The sequence below is a fragment of the Gymnoscopelus braueri genome (assembly GCF_963280865.1).
Source record: "Gymnoscopelus braueri genome assembly, chromosome: 1".
In the NCBI taxonomy this organism is placed as follows: domain Eukaryota; kingdom Metazoa; phylum Chordata; class Actinopteri; order Myctophiformes; family Myctophidae; genus Gymnoscopelus; species Gymnoscopelus braueri.
In genome coordinates this window covers 33,246,985-33,270,821 of record NC_137603.1, presented here as the reverse complement: position 1 = coordinate 33,270,821, position 23,837 = coordinate 33,246,985, and the positions used below count along the sequence as shown (strand labels likewise).

General features: G+C 40.0%; 1 protein-coding gene across 2 annotated transcripts in view; it reads right to left on the bottom strand.

Annotated features, from left to right (window-relative positions):
• Nucleotides 1-3,430: 3,430 nt before the first annotated feature.
• Nucleotides 3,431-23,837, bottom strand: part of nedd4a (NEDD4 E3 ubiquitin protein ligase a) — a 49,778-nt gene continuing 29,371 nt past the window's right edge. For both annotated transcript variants that reach the window (XM_080435234.1, XM_080435233.1), the window contains 22 exons: nt 23,416-23,521; nt 20,849-21,012; nt 18,782-18,884; nt 18,219-18,395; nt 17,534-17,617; nt 16,502-16,621; nt 15,342-15,578; nt 14,555-14,632; nt 14,304-14,358; nt 13,550-13,608; nt 13,370-13,435; nt 12,142-12,371; nt 10,467-10,588; nt 9,882-9,952; nt 9,467-9,562; nt 9,013-9,086; nt 8,852-8,912; nt 7,940-7,999; nt 7,189-7,296; nt 6,030-6,126; nt 5,546-5,618; nt 3,431-4,295 (listed from right to left, as the gene is read on the bottom strand). In XM_080435234.1, the coding sequence (XP_080291360.1) occupies nt 4,193-4,295; nt 5,546-5,618; nt 6,030-6,126; nt 7,189-7,296; nt 7,940-7,999; nt 8,852-8,912; nt 9,013-9,086; nt 9,467-9,562; nt 9,882-9,952; nt 10,467-10,588; nt 12,142-12,371; nt 13,370-13,435; nt 13,550-13,608; nt 14,304-14,358; nt 14,555-14,632; nt 15,342-15,578; nt 16,502-16,621; nt 17,534-17,617; nt 18,219-18,395; nt 18,782-18,884; nt 20,849-21,012; nt 23,416-23,521 (2,344 nt within the window). In that variant the 3' untranslated portion in view covers nt 3,431-4,192. The remainder of the gene's footprint in view (nt 4,296-5,545; nt 5,619-6,029; nt 6,127-7,188; nt 7,297-7,939; nt 8,000-8,851; nt 8,913-9,012; nt 9,087-9,466; nt 9,563-9,881; nt 9,953-10,466; nt 10,589-12,141; nt 12,372-13,369; nt 13,436-13,549; nt 13,609-14,303; nt 14,359-14,554; nt 14,633-15,341; nt 15,579-16,501; nt 16,622-17,533; nt 17,618-18,218; nt 18,396-18,781; nt 18,885-20,848; nt 21,013-23,415; nt 23,522-23,837) is intronic.

Sequence of the window (23,837 nt, the reverse complement as noted above, 5' to 3'; positions counted from 1 at the left end):
GTCTTAACCCTTCCAGAGTGAACAACATAGACCCAATCAGGAATAGCTCATCAGACAATCCAGTGTCCTCGGCGACGCTCGAAGATCATCTTAACTCTCTCCAGAGTAGCAGGAGATTAGTTGGCCTTACAACCCAGTTAATCACGGATGGCATATTCAGGACGACTAGCTGGCCTTACAACCCAGCTAGGCCTTCACAGTGGCTCTTGAGTCCGGTTCTAAACAATCAGCCGATTCTAAGTGTTTCAGTATGCCTTCTGCTTCTTTGCACATTTGACACTGTTGCTAAATTATAAGATAGTGTTGCTGTCGGGCAGAAATATTGTTTCCATCTCCATATTTCAACTTTTAAAGGGACTACACCATGAATTTTTACTTTTTCTTCTTTTTTGTGTGTTTTTGGTCTCCCCTACCTCTCTTCTATCCCCAAAAATACCCCAGTTTGAGCACTCAGGCTTTCACAGCATATCTGGGGTTTTATGTAAGTTGGTCTCAAAACAGACCAAACTGATTTGCCCCCCGAAAGTGACGTCACTAGCGGTACAATCCCTCCCGTTTTTCAGTTACAACATAAAAAAATAAATAAAATCTACACAAAACCAGGAGATAACATGCACACAAACTGGCTCAAAAGTGCCACGTGCCAAATCAGGACAATGTGGTATTGCAGGTAAAAGTGCTTTATAAGCCAGAGAGAATTTAGTTGGAATGAGTATATCTGAGGCTTGATTTAGGCTCAAACCTTTTGAAAAACGTTTGAGGGACATAAACAATATATTAAATATTAAATATATTTTTTAAATTCATGGTGTAGATCCTTTAATGTATTTTCCCCGTAATTTTATATATTTTTTATATATATGCATACATACATACATACATGAACAATGTGTTTTGTGAACACTTAATTTGTGAATTAAGTGTTTCCTTCTGTCATTTATGTCACTTTCAATGCAAAGATGACATTGTTTCGGATGTCTTTGTTATAAGTTAAATAAGTAATTAACATGACATTGTAGCAGACAGCATCAAACTGAAGACACTATATGTGAGGCTTGCCATCTATACAGTACCTTAGTACCTCCACTACTTATTTTTCTTGCATGCGTTTTATACTATCTTATTTTAATTGTATATATAACTAAGGCGCGATGCCTGTTGTGAATGCATGCCCCTCCGGTTACGGAAACCCGTTGGGCCCGTTGTACATGTTGTTGTCAGAGTACTTAGTGCAGTACCCATTATCATAGTACTACTTGTAGACCAGTCTATGACATCAGTACTATAACGGTATGTATCTGAATACATGGGCATTAAAGGTACACGAACAGAGGCAGACAGATAAACCTTTTTTGATTCTGGCCAACCACTGGTCTGACCGAATTGTTCCACTTAAGTTGGCACAACAGATCGACTATTTTTAAATAGCCAAAGTTTAAGGTGTCGCTTGAGGTGTCTCACAACCCTGGGCTCAGGGCTTAGAAAGAGCTTTTCTGCGTCTGTCAGAGCCCTGAACATGAACACGGAGAACTACAACAACAACAAACTAAATAGGCCCGCCAGGCCAGGTTGCCTACCCAGGGCCCGCCAACTTTGGAAGGCAGACATAGACAATTGGAATGGAATATGCAACATCTGATTTGGTAATGGTAATGTAAATCTGGGCCCCCAAATCTGAGATTGTGCTAGGGGCTCGTCATTTCTCGCAGGGGCTTTAGCCCCGAGGCACCCACAGGATCGGCATCTATGGGTGGAGGTTTTTCCTCGGCCTACTGGGAGTGTGCGTGCAAAATTTCGCACGGATCAGTCCTACGGTGCCGGAAATTTGCTGTTTACGTGGACAGACGGACAGACTCACAGCAGGGCAAAAAAATAATCCTCATCTTCGGCTGTTCCGGCCTCCTGGCACCGGCGGGGATAAAAAAACACTGCATTCCACCATAAATATCACGTTTTGAAGAAAATGCTAAATGGGGTTATTTTTATTGTACAACATACGGTCCAAGAGTTAAGTAGGCCAAAATGTAAAGAGGCTGGTACAGCACCACTATGAGGCGGATTTGAAAAAAGTGTGGTGGAGTGACTTCCTTGGCCTACCGGCAGCCCTGCCTGAGAAAGGAGGTGCTCATTGGTGGAATGGTTTCTGATTAGCTCCGAAAACATAATCTCCATCCTTGGCTGTTCCAGCTTGGAAGAGATAATAAAATGACATGTTATGTAATTTATGTGGAGTTATGTTAAAAGTATTGGAAATGGTGGTTGCATAATAATAATAATAAATATTAGAACAACAACATCATAACTGAAACTGATATATATAAAAAAAGATTCATTAACACTGGTATTTCCATTTATTTATTTTTAAATACAATATTTAATTGGAGTGTACTTAAAACACCAAATTAAGAGTTTTCTTAAATGTATTTCACCGTTTTAACTGATGTATAATGCACTTACAAGTGTCAGGATTCAATTTTATAAAATCTGCCTTATGGTTTAATAAACAATATTATACTGTATATTTAACAGAACTTCCATTGAAGGTTGAGGACATCTCAAAAGGTTCTTATGCTATATATATATGATCAAATTCTACATTAAATTACAAATGAAGGCCTCATAAATTGATTTACATATTGGAGAGAAAAGAGAATGTGCTTATTTTCAGCAATGTTTCATATGTAAACATTTAAACAGATGTGCATTTGAAGCAGAGGATAGATATAGCATATATATATATATATATATATATATATATATATATATATATACTGTATATGCATCTTTACAAACATTTAAGCAGTCTGCAGTTGATAGATTTGAGAAGGTCTATACAAAATAAGACTTATCTATATTAACAAAGTGCTTTACTTTATAAAAGCATAAGTATAAAATTGTGTTCTTAGAGACAAGAAAAAGCCCATAGTACAACCTGTAAACATACCAGGTAGTGTAAACATATGTTTTACCTTTCATAAAATAAAATATTGTTTGTTAAAACATTCTACTGCTTAAGCATAGTCAATATCCTACAAAATTATTAGGCAACAAATGTTCACTCATTTTGAGAACAGATTTCCCATCTGTTTCAAGAGTTACCACAAAAAGAACAATTTTAAAGGGTTGCTCTTAAAAATAGAGCACTGTACTGCTATTAGACACCCATGGTGAACAGAAGGAAAAGAAAGGCTATCATTTCTTATTGAAAGAGGTGGCGAAATGCACAAGATTGCAATTATGTTTACATGTGTGCAAGAAAAAGGAGAATTCAACATGTGCTATAACTTTAAGACAAACTGCCTTCAATATCTTTTTCTGTGTTACTTAGAGAGTATGTTGATGGATATAGTCCATTCTCTTGATACATACAGGATTCAGATTGTGCGAACTTATGATAGAAAATTAATGATACTTTAGTTTTTCTTTCAAACTTCAACACCTGAGTTCAAATCTAACTAACACATACTGCATGTATTGAAAAGACATCAACAGGTTTGCAACAAAGAAAAAAGCCTAACATTTCAAACGTCTCATTACAACTGCAAAGAGAAAGACTTTATGCATTCACATACATTTCCAGCAGTTCCTTATCATTGGATAGAATAGAGTTCTTCATGAAAACAGTCTATTTTTTTCTTTTCTTCTTCGTTTTTAGCAGAAATTGGTGCGGCTTCAATGTCAAGGGGGCGAATACAACTTTGAGTGACTAAACATAAAGGCTCATATATTATGGCATAAAAAATACAATTTTGTAAACTTCAGAAAACAAGGAGCGATAGATCACCTGATGGTCACTCCAGAATGTCATTTTCCCTTATTTCTGTGTCCCATAATCCTGCGTGTCACAGGAAACCAGAGGGAAGGCAAGGCTGTGTGACTAGTACTCTACTGTCCCGTGGCAGGTGCGGCCTTTGTCACAGCCTGTGTCACGACCGTGACACAGCCCGTGACAGGTGCGGCCTGTGGCTGAAGCTCGAGCACACCATGGTGTGGCTTGTCGACAAGAACTGAGAGCGTGTCGCGTAGTTCTTGCCGGCAAGCCACACCGTGGCGCGATGGAGTTATGATTTAGGCATGACAAAGAGCACGTTCCTTCAACATTAAAAGTACTACATCTTGCCATTTGGCTTCAGTGCGATGGCACTCGTAACACTTAACTTCTTCTGCCTGGCGGCCATACGGTATGAAGCCCCTAATCCACCCCGTCGAAACCTTGTGCGTTCTCGATGGCGATGTGAAGCTTCTCTCTCAGCTCTTCAAAGGACTCGTAGGGAGGAAGGTCCAGTCGATTGAAGCTGAAGAAAAAGTGATGAGTGAGTGAATATGACACAAAACAAACATGAATTATGAGGGTGGATACCAGGTCTGGAATTCCGTAATTTTAGGGTCAAGGCAACTTGGCCTTTGGTGTTGTCAGTTTTTTGAGGGCACGAAGGCCAAATATCAGGGCAGGAAGGCCATCAAATAAAGTCCAAGGAAATAATGAATTTAACTTGATGATTACATTATTTTTTTATATTGTACAACTACTGTACAGTATAACCATCAGTGACATATAACCTGTTTATTTCACAAAATAATGTATTAGAAAATTACCCATATTTGTACACGGTCATATTGGTCTCAATATTTCTCACATTCAGCACTGCACTTCGCTGATTGAAGTAAGGGTCACATGAATCGCATGAGCATTCACATATTAGAGGTTTTATCGTATTTTCCCTGCAAAAGTTATTTCCATTGAAGATTAATTGTGATTGGACTTGCAGTAATGACTTCAGTTGATTTTACATGATTTAAAATATAGTATTTGTTAATTATTAACAATTAATACTAACTTTATTTATTATTTATTTGGTTAGCCTAATGCACATTAATATTATCAAACACGTTTTTATACATTTTTCATCATCTCTTTCTCTCTCTTCTCTCTATCTGTTGTTGTGTATTACCCTCGCTTGTGAAATGCTCCATGATTATTACCGCAAAGACGTTGGAGTCAATTGAACGTGTTGGACCCTTGCTGCACCTTTTTTCCGGCATGTTAGACAGCCATTTTTGGTGGATGTTACAATCGTTTCATTTAAGCTAGTAACGTTAAACTCTCTCTCTCTCTCTCTCTCTCTCTCCTCTCTCTCTCTCTCTCTCTCTCTCTCTCTCTCTCTCTCTCTCTCTCTCTCTCTCTCTCTCTCTCTCTCTCTCTCTCTCTCTCCTCTCTCTCTCTCTCTCTCTCTCTCTCTCTCTCTCTCTCTCTCTCTCTCTCTCTCTCTCTCTCTCTCTCTCTCTCTCTCTCTCTCTCTCTCTCTCTCTCTCTCGAAATCAAACCTACCACTGGTTATATGCGCTGTGTTTCACTTGATGTTTGTCCATTAAGAATTCAGAATCTCAAACAGACACGGGTGCCTAAAAAACCTATTGACAGGAAGATAGCTCTGAGGAGATTTCAGCTTGGGCAGTGCAGGCGGGGCATCAAGGCCACTGTGGCCGTGGGGTACCCACCAGTACCAGAGGTGGTACTGGTGGGTACTGTATGTGTAGTGCTCACCATGTGTGCGCTCGGGGTAGCTTGTCACGTGTTCCCCACTGTTCAATGGTGAAGAGCTGTGGCCCGTTGGACCCTGGAACAGGAGGCGATCAAAGGCAATTAGAAGGAATAATCAATATAACAATCTATATTAAAAATGCTGTAAGTGATATTTTTGGTTTAAACAAAATATATGTTTTTTTGTTAAAAAGATATAATACAGCTCTATAATCTGGTAGAAATTATTGCTATAGAGTGTTCAATAACACGTCTTTCCAGCTCTTTAGTAAAAAGAAAATTCATTTTCAGGTGGGTCACCAATTTTCATCCAATCAGGAGAGAGAGCCCATTTATCAGCTTCAACCTATGAACCTACACCAGCGAAACACAGCTGATGTTCTGCTGATGTTCAGTCCAATTGGATTACTTACTACTTACTTACAAGGAACCCTGAGGGTCCCTGTACCCTACTTTGAGAACCACTGAATTACAATTGTCAACTCACCATAGAGTTCAGCAAAGCCATTCATGGGGACCCTCGATGTTCCCGTCACAAACTGCAAAAGACGAATTCGCTTTTCTGCGTCCATCAATAATACGCACTGAAAATGACAAAAACAATATGCTACATTATGAAGCATTCCTCACTGGAACTTTACGGATTCCTCTCCATACACAGTAAAGTCCTCAGTGTGAATTTACCCATTTGTAACTCTGAATGCCCTAATGTAACACCCGAGATTCAAAGTCCACTAAAGCCAAACATCTTATCCACTTGACTAGCCTAAGAGAGTATTTCACCTTGGTCTGGGGAGATATTACGCTTTTGGTTTTTAGGCAGAGGCTCTGAGCCACTCTGCAACACTGACCCAATGAAAGCGTTAAGACACTCATGTTATCAAATGCACCGGGTATCAAGTGGACGTGTCAAAACCTCATTACTGCGTCTATCAAAGCACAGTTCTATTTTGGTGCGTCAACACGTGGCACAGACCAAAAACACAATGTGTATATTGCATCAAGACATTGACAAGTCGAGTTCAGACTTGTCAAAATTGCTGTGTGTAAAGTTCTTCTCTTCTAAATTCTCCGTTGAGTATCACATGCATATTTTAATGCAATAGATGAAGGTCTGCTGTACAGATCCTGAAAAATAATAGATTTGTCTGTGAAACTACAGTAGTCCCCTCTTCCTTTGCATGAATTTAGCTGGTGCAAAAACATGGATGAAGAGAACAATGTACAAAAGTAGCCTGTCCTGTTACAAGAGTGCAGGTGGTACGGAGTGAGCAAGAAAGAGAGAGTGAATGGGACAACGGAGGTGTGTACAATACGTGTGTGTGTGTACGTGAGTGTGTGGGTATGTTCCCTCGCTCCATTCGAGTCGCTGTAGTTCAAATTATGGATAATTTAATAATAATAAATTGTGGCCCAGCCAAATATATAGAGACGCTTTGACACTTCAAATTCTCCCATCTTTGAAGTGAACAAGTGACCTAACAACGTGACACACACAATTGACACGAGTGTCATTGATGCTTTCTGTTTGTCAGGGCCTTGAGAGTGTACAAATGTAACCAAATGTATACACTCTCAAGAGAGACATTTAACGAGTAGCGTTGCAATTTAGCTTATTGACCGCAGAGACAAGAAAGTCATCTTACTTTCCAAAACCACTGGATGACGGGCTGGTTGATGCAGTAGCCGTTCTTATACTTGGTGTTTTCTCTCCAGTCGTTGACATCCACGTCTCCCAGACCGCACATCAGCAGCTGCACAGAGCACACACACACACACATAGCAAGTTGACTTTTCCCCTGAAAAGCGACTGATTCCAACTCATTTGATCTGATGCTAACTACAGTACGCCATAGAACTTCACTAGCTCTAGGACATTAAATGACTACTTCTACTGTTACAGTGACATTGCCTCCACATTCGTCTTAGCTTTATACTTTATGCATTAGTACAGTGGTTCTCACCAGTGGTCTGGGGAGCCCCAGGTGTTTCCAGGGGGTCCCCAGCAAAAATTGTAACCACTCAAGCCCTAGCTGTATTTGAAAAAAAGTGAAAATAGCAAATATTTGTCTATGACGTTCCCAAAACAGGTGTGCCAGGTTGAAAGTGGTTCATTTCACACTCATTGCACCAGCTAGAGGCTAGAAGCTTGAATGACTCACTTGTAGAATTCTGTACTTAATCTAATCTAATAACTAAGATCCTCTCTTATGGGGGTTCCGGACACCATATCCATATCAATGTGGGGGTCCTTGACATGAAGATATTTGAGAACCACTGTATTAGTATATAATCAAGATGAATACGACCACGATTCTCTATAATGTTATATGTTGAAATGTCTGTATTTCACCTAAAGGATTCGTTCGTAGTTGAACGTTCAGTGCAGTGACTCACCTCCAACTCGTTCTCGTCAAAGATCTTGATGAGATCCTGTGGGATCAACTCGTAGAACCCCTGGGAGCAGAGGAGAACATGTTATCCAGCAGGCTTATCATGCTCCATTTAGAAGCTACTCCATTGTGTGAGGGGGGGGTCAAATGCCAAAAAGAACAGATCTACAAGCCTAAGGATCGCGTTGTTGGCTTGTAGATCTGATGCACTGAGCTTGTAGACGGGCTATTTTAGGCATGCAACACTGGTTTGCGAACAAGTATAAATTAAGCATTAATTAGGCCTCAGACAGCAGCTGTGTGAGAGGAACCCAAATAGAACTCAGTCCTCATGACTCACAAGGAGTCTGTATTCAGGACATTAGAACAGTGGTTCTCAACCAGTGGTCCGGGGACCACCAGTGGTCCTTGGGGGGGTAACAGGGGATCCCCAGCGAAATTAGTTAACATAGCGTCGCAATCATTTTAACCACTTAGCTTTGGCTATTCAAAAATAGCAGATATACAAGCTCATATGACCTTGTAGATCTGCTATTTTTGAAAAATCTTGCAAATGTGTGCATATCTTTGAATATATATATTTTTTAAAGCGAACATTTTTTACTCAAATCTTTACTTCTGGGGATCCTTGGAACAACACATTTTGAGATGGAGGCCTGCGGCCAAATACATATCATTTTGGGGGTCCTTTGGGGGGGGGCATGAAAATTTTAAAGGGTTGAAAACCACTGCACTAGAACATTAAATGTTCTGTGGTGTTTTACAGGTCTCACCGTCTCTTCAGCTCTTTAGCAAACAGAAACTAAATTTTCAGGTCAGGAAACCAGAATACAGACACTAGGCTTCATGTGGTTAAACACTCCTCAAATAATCATTAATACAGCCATATTTACTAATAGAAATTACAATTATTTACCTCCTTGAATGCTGTCATCTGCTTCTGTACCCTGTTCACAAACCTCCACTGCATGACAAGACTGTCAAACAAAGACAAGATTAGCATTAAAGAATTACAGAGACCAAGTGAACGGAATGACATTTCCTATTTGCACCAGCAGGGGTCCCCACAGTACTTACTGGATATAATCCCTCTTGTTTTCATCAGTGACAATGATCTCAGTGCCGCCTGGAGTCAGCTCATGTGACTGTGTCTAAAGAGGAAGGACAATGGTGGAAGAAGTACTTTTTACTTAAATAAAAGTAGCAATATCACAAAGTGAAAGTCCTTTATTCGAAGGTCCCATTTACCAACGTTTTTTTTCTTCTCGAAAACAGCAGATCTACAAAATGCACCGCAAAGTGATGTAATTGTGAGCTGGTAGAGCTGCTATTTTTGAATAGATTAAGAATAAAATATGGCTTACATGCTTAATGTATGTTTTGTATTAATCACCTTATCTGCAAAGTAACTATTAACCAAAGCTTTCACACAATTGTAGTGGAGTAAAAAGTACAATATTTGCCTCTGGCATGTAGTAGAGTAGAAGTTTAAATTATCCAAAAATGGAAATACTCCATTTAATAAGCCAACCTGTCCAAACAGCTCCTCATCGATGGTGAACCTCAGGTCCAGGTCTGTCGGGTCGTTGTCTAGAATCCACTTCAAGGAGTTGAAATACTCACTGTCCTGGAGACACATTACACAACCTTTACATCCACCTAGAAATATTTACAACTAGAAAAGTGATATTATTTTGTTAAAATAGCTCTATATTCTTATGGTAATCATAGAGTGTGTCAGTAACCCTGTTTCTCCAGCTCTTTAATAAACAGAAAATGCAATTTCAGGTCAGGATACAGATTTTATCCAATCAGGAGAGTGAACTCATACAATGCAACACATTTAATAATAAAAAAAGCAGATAGTAATAATAAACAATAATTGAGCAACTGTTTTTTTTAGCCCAAAATAGGGACATGAGGGTTAATGGACAGGTATGACTCACCACCGACTCCATGTCCTGGAGATTGATGGCTTTCTGCAGCATCATCTTGTAGAACGGCCGGATGAAGAAGGCTTTGAGACACACACACACACACACAGACACAGACACAGACACAGACACAGACAATTTGATTTTACACATAGAAACAACAGAGCACCAAGTCCTAACATCAAACCCATACCCCTGAGGGCACAGGGGTAGTGGTGGAATGAATACCGACTATTTCTACAATAGGGTATTGATACTTGTACTTAAATTAAAAATGTGAGCACTTTTTCCACCACTGCACAGGGGTGCAGTACCTGTCCACTACCACGGGGGTACCTGTCCACCATTTTCAAAAGTTTTGCCTCTTTCTTATATTATTTGTCAATGTATGGTATATTTGTTGATTACTTTTGATGCAGTAATGGTCTTTCCTAAAATTGTCACTTTACTATCTATCATCTGGGGGGTGTGTGTGTGTGTGTGTCCCCAAAAAAAATCATGTGGGGACCCACCTGGGGTTCCCGACCCACAGGTTGAGAACCACTGACCTAGGACAGTGGTTCAAATGTCATTCACAACAAGCCTGCTTAGACTCACCATCCAGTAGTTTTCCATGGTACACGGCCATGCCGGCCACGCGGCCAATGAACTTGAAGTAGGACAGGTGGTCCTCGTTACATAAGCCTGAGTTGGGGTTGATCTGCAGGGTGTAGTTGTCCCTGAAACACAAACACACATGACCTTTACAACAATGAAGCCACGTTCCCTTTAGCTTACTGTCCACCCCATGCTGCACTGGAATGCAGTGGTGGAAAGTAACTAAGTACATGTACTCAAGTACTGTACTTAAATACAATTTTTAGGTACTTTTACTTTACTGGAGTATTTCCATTTTTCAATACTTTTACTTCTACTCCACTGCGTCTCAGAGGCAAATGTTGTACTTTTTACTCCACTACAATTATTTGAAAACATCCCAGAGGCTGCCATTTTCAAAATATTCTTTTTAATACATTTTAGACATAATGATAACTTCTGAAAATGAAGTTCTGCATAATGAGTACTTTTACTTTTGGTACTTTAGGTATATTTTGATGCCAATACTGGCAATTTTGTACTTTTACTCAAGTAAAATTTGATTACCAGACTTTTACTTTAACAGTGTGTTTCTACATTGCAGTATTGATACTTTTACGAGGTAAAAAAAAAGTGTAATTTTTCCACCACTGCTGGAATGCAAGCTGCAGTCATTCAGTAATTGTCATTGTTGGATTTAAATCATATAAGAGAAGCACACTGAGGCAACCACTGTATTCTGTGACTGTGCTGCAAGCTGTACGAAATTATCGTCGCTGTTGGAAACCTTGTATGTCCAAACTGTACATTTTTAGGTTAATTGAAGAAAAGAACCTGTATTCCAATGGATTCACTGTAGTAGTTATTATTTACTCACAAGCTTCATTGGTTCAATATTTATAAATCCCACAGATAGACATAACCACTTTCACTTAAAAAATGGTTCTAAAATAGAGAAAATAACGCATCGCATCATGACACACTGTGAGCTTGTAGATCGGCTATTTTCTCCGTTTTTGCGCGACACTCTACTTCACGATGAAGTAGGGCATTAATTTACAAAAACATAAAAAGGATGAAATACGGAGGAGATACAAGGTTTCTGCCTGACTCTATGCATATATACAGTATATTAGTGTTGATTTTGACAGTACATTTTTATTTAGTTTTAGTCATAGCCTTTTGAATAAAATTCCATTTACTTTTAGTCATCGGAAATGTTTTAGTTTTTGTCTGGTTTTAGTCGACTAAATATCATAAGATTTTAGTCGACTAAATCTACAGTTGATTTAGTCGATTAAAATGTATTTTGGCGGTGCCTTGATGGCGTCGTAATGGCTGATTTTACACTTGGTTGCATGCTGAAAATAGCCGACCAAGCTCACTTGAGCTTGTAGATCTGCTATTTTCAGAAACACCCGAGTGCAACCAAACATAAAATGACTTGTCCTTCAGTTCTACTGGATCTCTTCTCCACTAGTCCCTCTCTAACATTTTAGTCTAGTTTTTATTTTTTTGACGAAATAGTCAATAGATTTAGTCTTAGTTTTAGTCATCATAGCATAGTTTTTATTTCGTTTATATTTAGATTTCGTCAGTGAAAAAAGGTATTTGACGAACATTTTTCGTCATAGTTTTAGTCGACGAAATCAACACGGCAGTATATATATATATATATATATATATGTGGACTCACGTGGCAGAATATTCAAACAGTCCATAGTAAGGGTTGAACATCTCCTTGGAGATGAGGAAGAACCATTCCCTGGCTATGCCTCCATAGTCCAGGCCTTTCTCTCCCTCGAACTCCACCCACAGGCGCGCCTTCAGGAAGTCGGCCCTCTTCACGGCCAGGATGCGTCGGTACGAGTCCTCCAGCACCGCGTTGCGCCTCAGCTTCATCTCAAAGCGGTTGGGGATGTCGGCCTGAAACAGGAAACACACGTGTCAGGTAAGCTGTATATATATCGGTTTGGCTGGTCTATACGGTATATAGGCCTGTCACATAATCGTCTAATCACAATTATTTGCGATAATCGCAATTATTTTTGCATAATCGTCATAATCGTTTCCATGTTGAAAAATGTTCTTCGTGACACGTTGTAAGCTTGTAAATCTGCTATGTCTGCTATTTTTACATGTATAAAATTATTAAATATGTCAATAATTTCTTTGTATATTTAAGTTTTGTCATATCCGTAATTTTTTTAATTTATTATGAAGCCTAAGAGGCAAGCAGAAATTGAAATTGTATTCATACGCTCCAATGTTCAATGGCCAAACACACAATTAAAATCGTTAATCGCAATTATTTGAGTGACAATCGTCAACTTAAATTTGTAATCGTGACAGCCCTAATGGTATATATTGACAACACTGGTATTGGCAATTATGCTGCCTCAATGTGTCCCGATTTCTTTCTTTTTTTTTATCACTTTCAACCTGGCTCTAACATGAGGAGCACATGTCATGGAGGAACCAGCTCCAGGCCAACCTACTGGACATTTTGAAACACTTCTGACAATTCACAACGGAAACAACGGAACAGTTGTAAAGTTCACTCTAATACTCAAGGTTCAAGGTGCACTTTAGTGTTATGTCCTTGTGTACTCGCTTGGCGGACATCGCAGAAGCATTAAACAAATAATTTGGGGGAAAAAGCTACTTTTATATATACTGTACAGTACATACAATATAGACGATTGATCGATCTAGCTTTATGTCAACAATGTCTGTCTGTCTGTCTGTCTGTCTGTCTGTCTGTCTGTCTATCAGCACACCAATGTTGGTCTATAGCAGCAGTACATCAACGTTTTCAGAAGAGGGCAGTGTGACTCCACACAAATATTATATTTGTAAGATAAGATGAAGCTGTAACACTGGACTTTTAATCCTTTGTTTACATCCTTGTATCGGACGCTTACCGGCTTCTTGAGCTTCTTACGGAAGTATTCATATTTCTGCTTGTAGTCTCTGGAATAAGGCACAGCCTGGAATTGACCAAAAAAAGTACATGACAAGAAATCAATCATTAAGCTGATGAAGTTTAGTCTTGATACATAAAATGGGCAACTGTAAATCAGACAAATGAAATCTCTACTCACTGGTCCGGTTATAGCAGAGTTCTGTAATCTGGGGTCTTCCCATTGTGTGGTCCTGGTATCTGTGTAAAATGAAAAGTTCTAGTTATTCATCAATGCTAAAGCAATACGTCATTCATTACTACATACAGTACAGAGTACATGGACAAGCTCTACTCTCTGCTATGGCATATCATCACTGTTGGGCAGAAATCTTGAATCTCCATATTTCATCTTTTTTTAATGTTATTGTTTATTTAATTAAGGCCTTACTTGGTTATTTTCACTCATTTTTGAAGATTTTCACTGATAACATTCCCAAAATAGAGACACCAGGTTTACAATGTGTCTGAGAGTTTTATAAATATTGAACCAATGAAAAGTATTAACAAAAGTGTCTTGTGACTATATGATCACTACATTCATTGGATCCATTGGAAAACATGTAATTTTTTTCCATTTCCTGACGGTTTTGGACACCAACACAAATATACGTACTGTGATCTATGTAAAATATCATACGTACTGTGATCTATGTAAAATATCATACGTACTGTGATCTATGTAAAATATCATACGTACTGTGATCTATGTAAAATATCATACGTACTGTGATCTATGTAAAATATCATACGTACTGTGATCTATGTAAAAAATCATACGTACTGTGATCTATGTAAAATATCATACGTACTGTGATCTATGTAAAATATCATACGTACTGTGATCTATGTAAAATATCATACGTACTGTGATCTATGTAAAATATCATACGTACTGTGATCTATGTAAAATATCCTCCCATCACTGTGGACCCTCTCCTCCCAACCAGCCTAGGGGAAGAAGAAGCAGAAATGTGAAACCCACAAAGATGATGGTTTGTCTGGTTTTATGTTTCATGCTCTATTGACATTCATACTGTATTACAGGACCAAATTGTCAGGTCCAGGTCAAGAGGTTTCTTTGGCTTGTTAGCTGGAGGGATCAGACTTACTGCTGAGCAACGTTTTTCAATATCTGGGTTCTTACCGGCATGGGGCCGAGGTCGGCCGGGTCAAGTGAAGGTCTCTTCCTCATGTGCACAGGAATCTTTAACCTGGGATCCTCCTGTTTGGAAACAATATCATAAAACAAAACCTTTACTTCTATAGTTTTTAACTTTTTAATCTAGTTCTTTCCTAATAACGTTTTTATTGAGTTTTCTGTTTTGTAAAGCGACTTTGAGTACTCAGAAAAGCTCTATATAAATTGTATGTATTATTATTATTATTATTATTATTATTATTATTATTAACAAGGAATAATTTTATTGATGAAGTAGGAAATGGTGGGCGGGAACCCCTATTTGTAACTATACCTTTCAAGACAGGAACCCCTTTTGGGGTTGTTGTTGCTACGTATGTATGTATGCTACGTGTATGTACAGTATATAACAAAATATATATATATATATATTTTTTTTTAAATAAATATTTAAAGTTTTTTCAGAAAATTTAGGTTAGGATTTAGAAGGCGTTTTTAGAATCGGCCTCAGGTCTAAATGGGTTAAAGGAGTAGTTCACCCCCCAAAAATCTTATTTTCTATCCATTACACACCCCATGAACACACACCCCATTCATGGAGATTTTTTCGTTTTTGTCTCATTCCTGAGCCAATAATTTGATGACTGGCGGAGACTCAAATGCAGGTCAATTGAGTCTCCTAGCAGAGACTCCACCGTTCATCGAATCGTCTATTCTCGCTAGAAAAAAATAAATTGGTACATTTTTCAAAAATGTACAACATGTCAATGTGTCAATGTAAAGACGTCCTCACCCAGCTGGTATTCTTTGTGATGTGGTCTATGAAGAAAGGCCTTCCGTTTGGAGCGCTGCGGACCTCCCAGCCAGTGGGCATCACGCCACATGCTTCGTATCGGGTCTCTGGACCTGGAGAGTGTAGAGGAGAGGCCTCTGGGGACATGGGGGGGTGGTGGTACGTCGTGGGGCTTTGTGACAAAACCATCACCGCTGCTGCCGCCGCCGCCGCCGCCGCCGCAGCCTCTGACGTTATCTGAAAACAATAACAACAATATCTGATCATTAAATGGGACTGAAACAATGTGTTAGACTACGTATAAACATATCGTCTCTGTTGGGTGGAAACCTCTTATGTCCAAAACTTAACTTTTCAGGATTCAAATTCAAAAGCAGCAAAAGTAGCAGATTGACGTCGCGTTTTGAGCTTGTGGATCTGCTACTTTTGATGCTTTTGTGTGACGCTGTAGTATAATCAAGTAGGGCGTTCATTTACGAAAAAACACATAAAAGTTTGAATATGGAGATAAGAGGTCTCTGCCCGACAGCGATGATATTTATGATAGATAGATAGATATAAACTTTATTAATCCCAAAGGAAATTTGTTCTGTTGAACAGCTCCAGTGCAATACATTTTATGGGGGAAAAAAAAGGGAAAAAAATCATTTTAAGAAAACTACACAAGTCTCCTGGTGACTCTCTTGCCGGCCAACTCTGGTCCCTTACAAAGCTCATAGCACGGCACTGAATGCCGCGCTATGAACTTGTAGATCTGCTATTTTTGCTATTGTGAAAAAGAGTGAAAATCTTTGAATATATATATATACATTTTTAAGAAGCAGAAGCTTTTTTTAAAAACTGTTAGGATTTAGAAGACATTTGTAGAATCCCCAGAAGCAAAGTACAAATGTTCGCTTTAAAAAAAAAGTCTAAAAAGGGGTTAATGGCCCATGGAGTGAAGGAGTTCTCAAATCTGTCTGTGCTACACACTTCTGTGATAGAAACCTATTACTGAATGGGCTCTTCTGTGAGTAGAAGTGCTGTGTGCAGTGGGTTGGAGTGAATATATATTTGAGAGAGAGAGAGGGAGTGAATATATATAAATGAGAGAGAGAAAGAAGAGAGGAGAGAGGAGAGCGAGAGAGAGAGAGAGAGAGAGAGAGAGAGAGATATATTACCTGAATGAGTGGGCGTGTCCATGTGGTAGTTCGGCTGTTGTGATTGACGTAGTAGCGTCTGCCTTTGCTGTCCTGTTTCTCCTCCCAGCCTGCAGGCAGCCCACTGGAGGTGGGGAGCAGCTGTTCAAGCACACAAACAGCACATTACTGCTGTAATCCACACCTTCTACTGCAACACGATCACTCACAAAGAAAGCTCAGCCTCATTAAGGTTAACTATACCCTTCCTTCCTTCGTTTTGTACCACAAGAGGACCTAATCAGAGCTATAATTGGGCAGGGCAATTAACTGAAAATATATTGAAACCGATATTTAGAACCAATAACTGACTTGTAACCGTTTCTTTTCGTATATTTTATCAACAAATCGCCACAGACAAATTGTAATAGATTTTTTATATTCTACTACGATCTCATTGCTATTAAAAAATAATAAGGACCTGTTGTGTGAGTCTTAAAAGACCACTCCACACCACTGATTCACCTTGCAACATGCAACTATTTGCAACTACTTGCAACCATTAACCCCAATGGCAGTTGCAAGGAGTTGCATTGGTGTGGTTGACCTTAAAACTGTTTTGTGGCAAAGAGTTGCGACTAGTTGCATTTGCATTTGCCTTTACCGTCTGGTTGGCCTACTTTGTTGCGACTATAACATCTCAACTAAGGTGCTGGCAGACAGACTTGGGAAATTGATGCCTAAATTATTTCATACATCCGGATCCGACCGGTTTGATTATAAGTAGACAGTTATCGAGTAATCCTCGTCGTGTATTCAATATTACCTATCTGAGCTAGTAGTATCTTAGATTAGCTTGTGAGATCTGTCATTTCTGGCAAGCGACACAATCGTACTATGGACTGTTAATTAGGCTTAAAACTGCCATTTGGGACTTATTTTAATGACTAAAAGGTTAGATGTGGTCTCCCACCTCTTGAAACCACACTGAGACTTCCATTTGCAGACCCGGGTTCGAATGCCGAGTAGGGCCTAAAAGTTATGGACAGAAGCTCTTAAGACCACAATACTCACCACGGGACGCACAGGATGTTCCTCTAATGATGAAGTTTGGGCACTTCCTCTACGGCTGGAATGGCTGGAATTACTGGAGTGATCCTGAAAAGTGTGTTTGAAAGTGTCAAACGCACACATTCACTAATGGCTTGTGATTTTAGATCCCTTTTAGGAGTCCTCAAGCATTTAATGTCAGCACCCTTAAAATGAAAGTCATACTGTATGTAACATTCATTAGAAGTATTAACATTCTTCCATTTTATGGGAGCAAGGGGGTCAAGACCTATGGTGTTCCTCCCAACCTACTCTGGGCCAAAGGAGCCATGTACATGTATAAGGTGATGACCTGATGGCAACAGTGAGGAGTTTGACCTCCTGGCTGGGGTGTTGCAAGGGGACACTCTCGGGACACTCTCTTGCCCCCTTCCTTTCATTATAGCCCTGCAGTGGACGGGAGCAGGAACTCTGCCTCACTACTACACCTGGGAAGTCTAAAAGACACCAGGACTATGCGGATGAAAACTGCCTGCTATCTGACAATGTGGAGCGGGCAAAGGTGCTCTGGTCTTGGGCTAAACGGCAGTTAACCCACAAAGACCGGCAGATTCTACAAATACCTTCTAAATCAGTAGTTCTCAAACTTTTTCGAGCCAAGGACCTCCAAAATGATATGTATTTGGCTTTGGAAGGACGAAAGACTCACCGTCTGGGAGAGGCGCCGCTCTCCAGGCGTGGCCCCCGATGACAACGTCAGACGACCCAGGTCTGCCAACGTCTGAAGGTCGTCGGGCGGCGGATGGAAGTCCAGCGGGGGGTGATGGGGGGGAGGGGTGGAGCTGTGGTACAAGGTAGACTCATCTTCTGTGATGATCTCCCAGCTCTGCGTAGAAGACAGACAGAACCCAGGATTTAAGACCATTAAAACCGGGAAACGCATCTGTGTAACCACTTTAACCATTATTTGATGCTTTCTAGACAAAAATAGCAGATATACAAGCTCATAGCGCGGCAGCGAGTGCTGTGCTATGCTAATACATCAAGCCGCCTCATGCTACAGAAACAGGAGAGACTCCTGTTCTATGGGCCACTTGGCTACTTAAGACTTGCAAGCACACAGCGCGTCATATTGTGAATGATATTATCGTCACGCTACAATATCAATATTGAGGTATTTGGTGATAAACATTGTGATACTTGATTTTGTCCATAATCGCCTCAGGGCTACAGTGTGTACAACATGGACAAATGTGACGCAGGTAGAATTACTTCAGGAGATTCTTGTCTGTCCGACTCATCGTGGTCTGAGATCTGTCTGCGGGCCGTGAACGCATGCTGGGCCTCCATGTTACCGTTCTGTTCCTCACTGTCTCTGTAACACACACACACACACACACACATTTTGAAATATCAACCACGATGAATCAATGAAGAGGCATACAGTAGTAGGGAAAAAAGCAATGAAATGAAATATTGACTGTTAACACATTGAATGCCAGTCGCGTAGATCTACGCGAACCTATTTAAAGCCGCAGCGTGCCAGTCGCGTAGATCTACGCGAACCGCCGATTCCCATTGAAATTGCCCCAGGTGCACTTTCCGAATTTTTTTTATCCATTTCCGTTTCCGGTTTCAAACAGAATTATTCGGGTTCCGGTTTTTCCGATCGTATCCGCTTCCTGTCTGGGATCCTGTTTAAAACTCGATTTTCTCGGTTGTTGTTTTTCTCCTCGCTGATCACTGTTTGGCGTTGATCGGCTGTATCTTCAAGATGGCGGCTCGCATTTGGAAACTGTTTTCGCTGGCCGTTTCTCACGGATCCGCTGTGTGTTTAGAACCAAATGAACGCGCACTTTTAACTTATTTAGCGAGGTCTGTGGCGACATGAAAAAAACAAAAAAACAACAATAAAACGCTGGCACTGGTGAGTACATTATGAGATTAAACTCTGGCATGGAATGTGTTAAGGGCTTGATATACTTGGTTACATGCGGTGTCACACACACAGTTATTTTCGCCTATTTTCGATGTGACACTGCAAAGTACACATCCTGCTTTAAGATCATTCATGTTAAATGTAATATACAGTGGCCCAGAGGTCGAAGGACAGTTAGGCCTGTCACAATTATTACATAATCGTCTGATCGCAATTATTTGAGATAATCACAATTATTTTTGCATAATCATTTCCATGTTGAACATTTTTCATAAATTTTCAAATATAAAAAAGCTGAACTAGCTGATCTACAAGCTTACAACGCGTCGCGTGAACAATTATTAAATATGTAAATAATTTATTTGTATATTGAATTATTTGAATTTTTTTATTACGAAGCCTAAAAGGCCAAACAGAAATAATTGTTTTATTCATGTGTTCCATTGTTCAAGGCCAAACACACAATAAAATTGTTAATCGCAATTATTTGAGAGACAATTACTCCTCAACTTAAATTTGTAATCGTGACAGCCCTATATATACAGTATAAGGACAGTATTAACAGTCTCAGTGTACTAATTTTAAGGACAGTATTAACTCATTGAGTGCCAATGACGTCTTTTGACGGCCGTTTTCAGTGTGCCATCAGTGCCAATGACGTCTTTTTTTTGCGTTTTTTAAATTTGTTTTTATCTCAAAGGAACTAGGAGAAAACGATTTTCAAAAAGTTAATGCTCCATCCACTTCAATGTTTAAAAAAAAATTCTACCATTGTAAACACTGTATTTCTGAGTGAGGCATGCCACTTTCAAACATCAAACAACAAATGTCAACAAGGTCACAATGACCTTGTTGACATTTGGGAAACCACACCTGAACCAGCAACCATCAGGGGATCAATCACACTGAAGACAAACACTCTGTGACCAATTGAAAAGGTAAAATAATAGCCTAATCCTGACACAGGGATCAACAAGCTTGAAATAAGCCTGGCACCTGATTGAGTAACAGTCTCAGTGTACTATATATGAGGACAGTATTAACAGTCTCAGTGCACTATATATAAGGACAGTATTAACAGTCTTACAGTACAGTCTACTATATTGTTTGCTGTCGGCAGAAACCTCTTATCTCCATATTTTCATGAATGAATGCCCTACTCAATCATACTATCGTCACACAAAAGCACACAGCAGATCTACAAGCTCAAAATGTGTCGCTTCGCGCCACGTTTTCAGCTTGCAGATCTGCTACTTTTGCGATTTATTTTATTTGAATCCTGAATTTTAACAGTTTTGGACATATGAGGTTTCCACCCGACAGAGACGATATGTAAGGACAGTATTAACAGTGTTTCAGTACAGTCTACTATATATAAAGGGAAGTATTAAGAGTCTTACAGTACTGTGGGTCTAACCCATTGTGTGGTTCTGTTCTCATGGTTCACATAGTAGGTTCTGTGCAGGTTGTCCTGCCTCTCCTCCCAGCCAGGGGGCAGTGCAGGCAGCAGGTGGTTTTGTCTTGGCCCCGACATGTCCTGGCCCTCCAGATACTCCCAGCTAGGCTGAATAAACAATACAAAAATACACCGTTACACAACCTAGCACACGCACACAGGAGTCACAATATCATTATTAAATCTGTGTCTTATTCAGTGGCGGAGCGTCCGGGGAGGCCAGGGAGGCGGCCGCCTCCGGGACCGCGACCCTGGAGGGCCCGGGCCGTCAGATAATAAATCGGTAAAATCAGGCAAAAATAAGAATTAAACAACATAACCCTAACCTAACCCTACCCTAACCCTAAAACCGAAATAAAGTGACAAAAAGCCCCCCAAAAAGTGACCGAATCCGCCCAAAACCTGAAAAATCTTGCGTGCGCGGGATGTGCGCAGGGGGGGCCTGGTCACTGTGCTGTGCCTCCCAGCCCGGCTTTGAGTTGTTCCGCCACTGGTCTTATTTCAAGTCACTTCTTAAAATGCACTTGTATCAAAAGACCTTTACATAGACCTATGATCCTAGATTACTGAGGCGCTACACTGTCTCTATGCATTTGATCTATGTGTTTAAGTTGTTAACAGTAAATCGCTCTGGATTAAGAGCGTCTGATAAATGCCTAAATTGTAAACAGGGCCTCAATGTTTCCCTCTTGGCACCCATTGTCCTCTCTGTTGTGAGCCATACCAAGGTTTCTTCCTCTATTTTTCTTGGGAGTTTTTTCCTTGCGCGGGTTGAGGGAGTAAGGACAGGGGGTGTTGTTTGTTTCCACAAATCTCTGTATCTATCTATCAGTCTGTTGGGGTGTCCCTGGCCTGTTATGCTCATAATACTGTATAGAGATCTCAGTATCTATAGGTCTGTCTATGTCCATTTTATGCCCATATATGGAGATTTCTGATGTCATCACTATCACGTCATCATAGTGCTGATGTCATAGACTGGCCGCCAAGGTACAACGGCTGCTCTGACAATGGGTACAACGGGTACATACAGACACACAGATAGGCATAGATTCTGTGTATTTATAGATTGATTATTATTATTATTGTTAGCTGTCAGAGAAGCGTTGGCAGCTACTCAGAAGATTCCCAGGCCAGCATGGAGAGCTGCTAGGCTGTGTTGGCCTCAAATCATTCTTAAAGCCTGATTTATATACTTTGTTGCACGCAGGTGTCGCACACCAGAAATAGCAGAGCTACAAGTTCACAACTCATGGCGCTGCAGCACATGCTGAGCTTGTAGATCTGGTACTGTTGGAGGTGCGACACCGGCGCGGCAGCTAAGTATAAATCAGGCTTAAGGAGGATGTCAGCATATTTTCTCCACGGTGACAAATATAGTCTGGCCTCATGGACACAGTGTCCTCCTGAGACAGTGTTACTGTACGTTTAAATGAGCACGCAGCCTGAAGAACAGACGTGTGATTTCTATTCAAATATTTAGACTTGAATGTGGTGGAAGGATGAGATGCTACAATGTCAAGCAAATATTCTAAGACCGTCTTTCATCCAGAAGATAAAGAGAAGCATCTCGATTTATTTCAGTTGTTATAATTTTTTGACTTAATTGTCCTAGGTGAAAAACGGATTTGAAAGTTTTTTGGGCAGAATTCTGCTATTATTTATTAACCACTTAAACCCTAGAAGTTGACCAGGGTCTCTATACTAGGTCCACTAGTATTCAGACATGCAAAAGTGTCACTTTTCAGCTACAGTCACCTTTTTGAACCCAAATAGGGCAATTGTGTGACACCTGACCCGAAAGAAAACAACATGTTGTCACCTTTTTCACCTCGGGGCTGTTTGCATGCCTGAGTATTTCCCTCTACACCAAATCTCTTCACTGAAAATAGCCGCTCTACAAGCTCACAACACGTTGTTGTGGATGTGCCATTTTTGCCGAATGTTTGCCTCAGAATTGGGATGCCCAGAGTTCAAGTGGTTAAAGAATAGTGATGTGCCAGTATATCTTCGATAAAGAGCCAACACTGTGACAGAAATGTCTCTCAAGCAGAGGGACAAGCCTGGCGTCTGTCCCTTCAAGCTGTGAACTACAGCTTGATGGCAGAGGGCCCGCCGAGGTCCCGCTGAGGGCCCACACAGAGTCACGGAGAAATCACTCCTCCCATAGACAAATTCAATATGAGATACAAGTGAAAATGAACGAATAAATGGATGTTAGATAACCACTTAATCCCTATATACTTCATCGTACGATGAATTGCGAAAATGAAAGATCGGTAAGCTCACAATGTTCAAAAATAGTGAAAATAGCTATATAAATAGCAATATACTGTAAATCTACAAGCTCGGCTACATAAATAGCTATATAAATCTGCTTGTAGATTTATATGGCTATTTATACCGGTAGCTATTTTCACCATTTCTGAAAATGTTCACCTATAATGACATGGCTCCGTTTAGACCCCATGGCACGACGGGTTCTTAGCTTGATGAAAGACATGAACTTACATCTGTGTCTTCAGTCTGGTCTGTAGACTCCTCCTCTGAGCCCGACGGCGTTTTGGGCAAGTAGGTCATTTTGAGACGCAAATGACCCTTGACTCTGGATTTGTGGCTGCATTGGAAAACAAACAAACAAACAAACAAACAGGTCTAAGATAAAGTTGCTAAAAATCACTGTTAAAAAACATAACATTTTATTTTGTATAGGAGAAAGTATTCAATAACTTATAATGCATTATAATCTGCTTATACCACTGTATAATTGTAATGATAAGCACTTATACATATTGATAATGCTTTGTAAGATAATCATAACACATAAATCATTTTGCAATGACTTTATTATGGTCAAGTCAAGTGTCATAAGACATCATAATTGCTGGTCACTCACGGACATTTTTGCAAGGATCATATAGTATTATAATTCT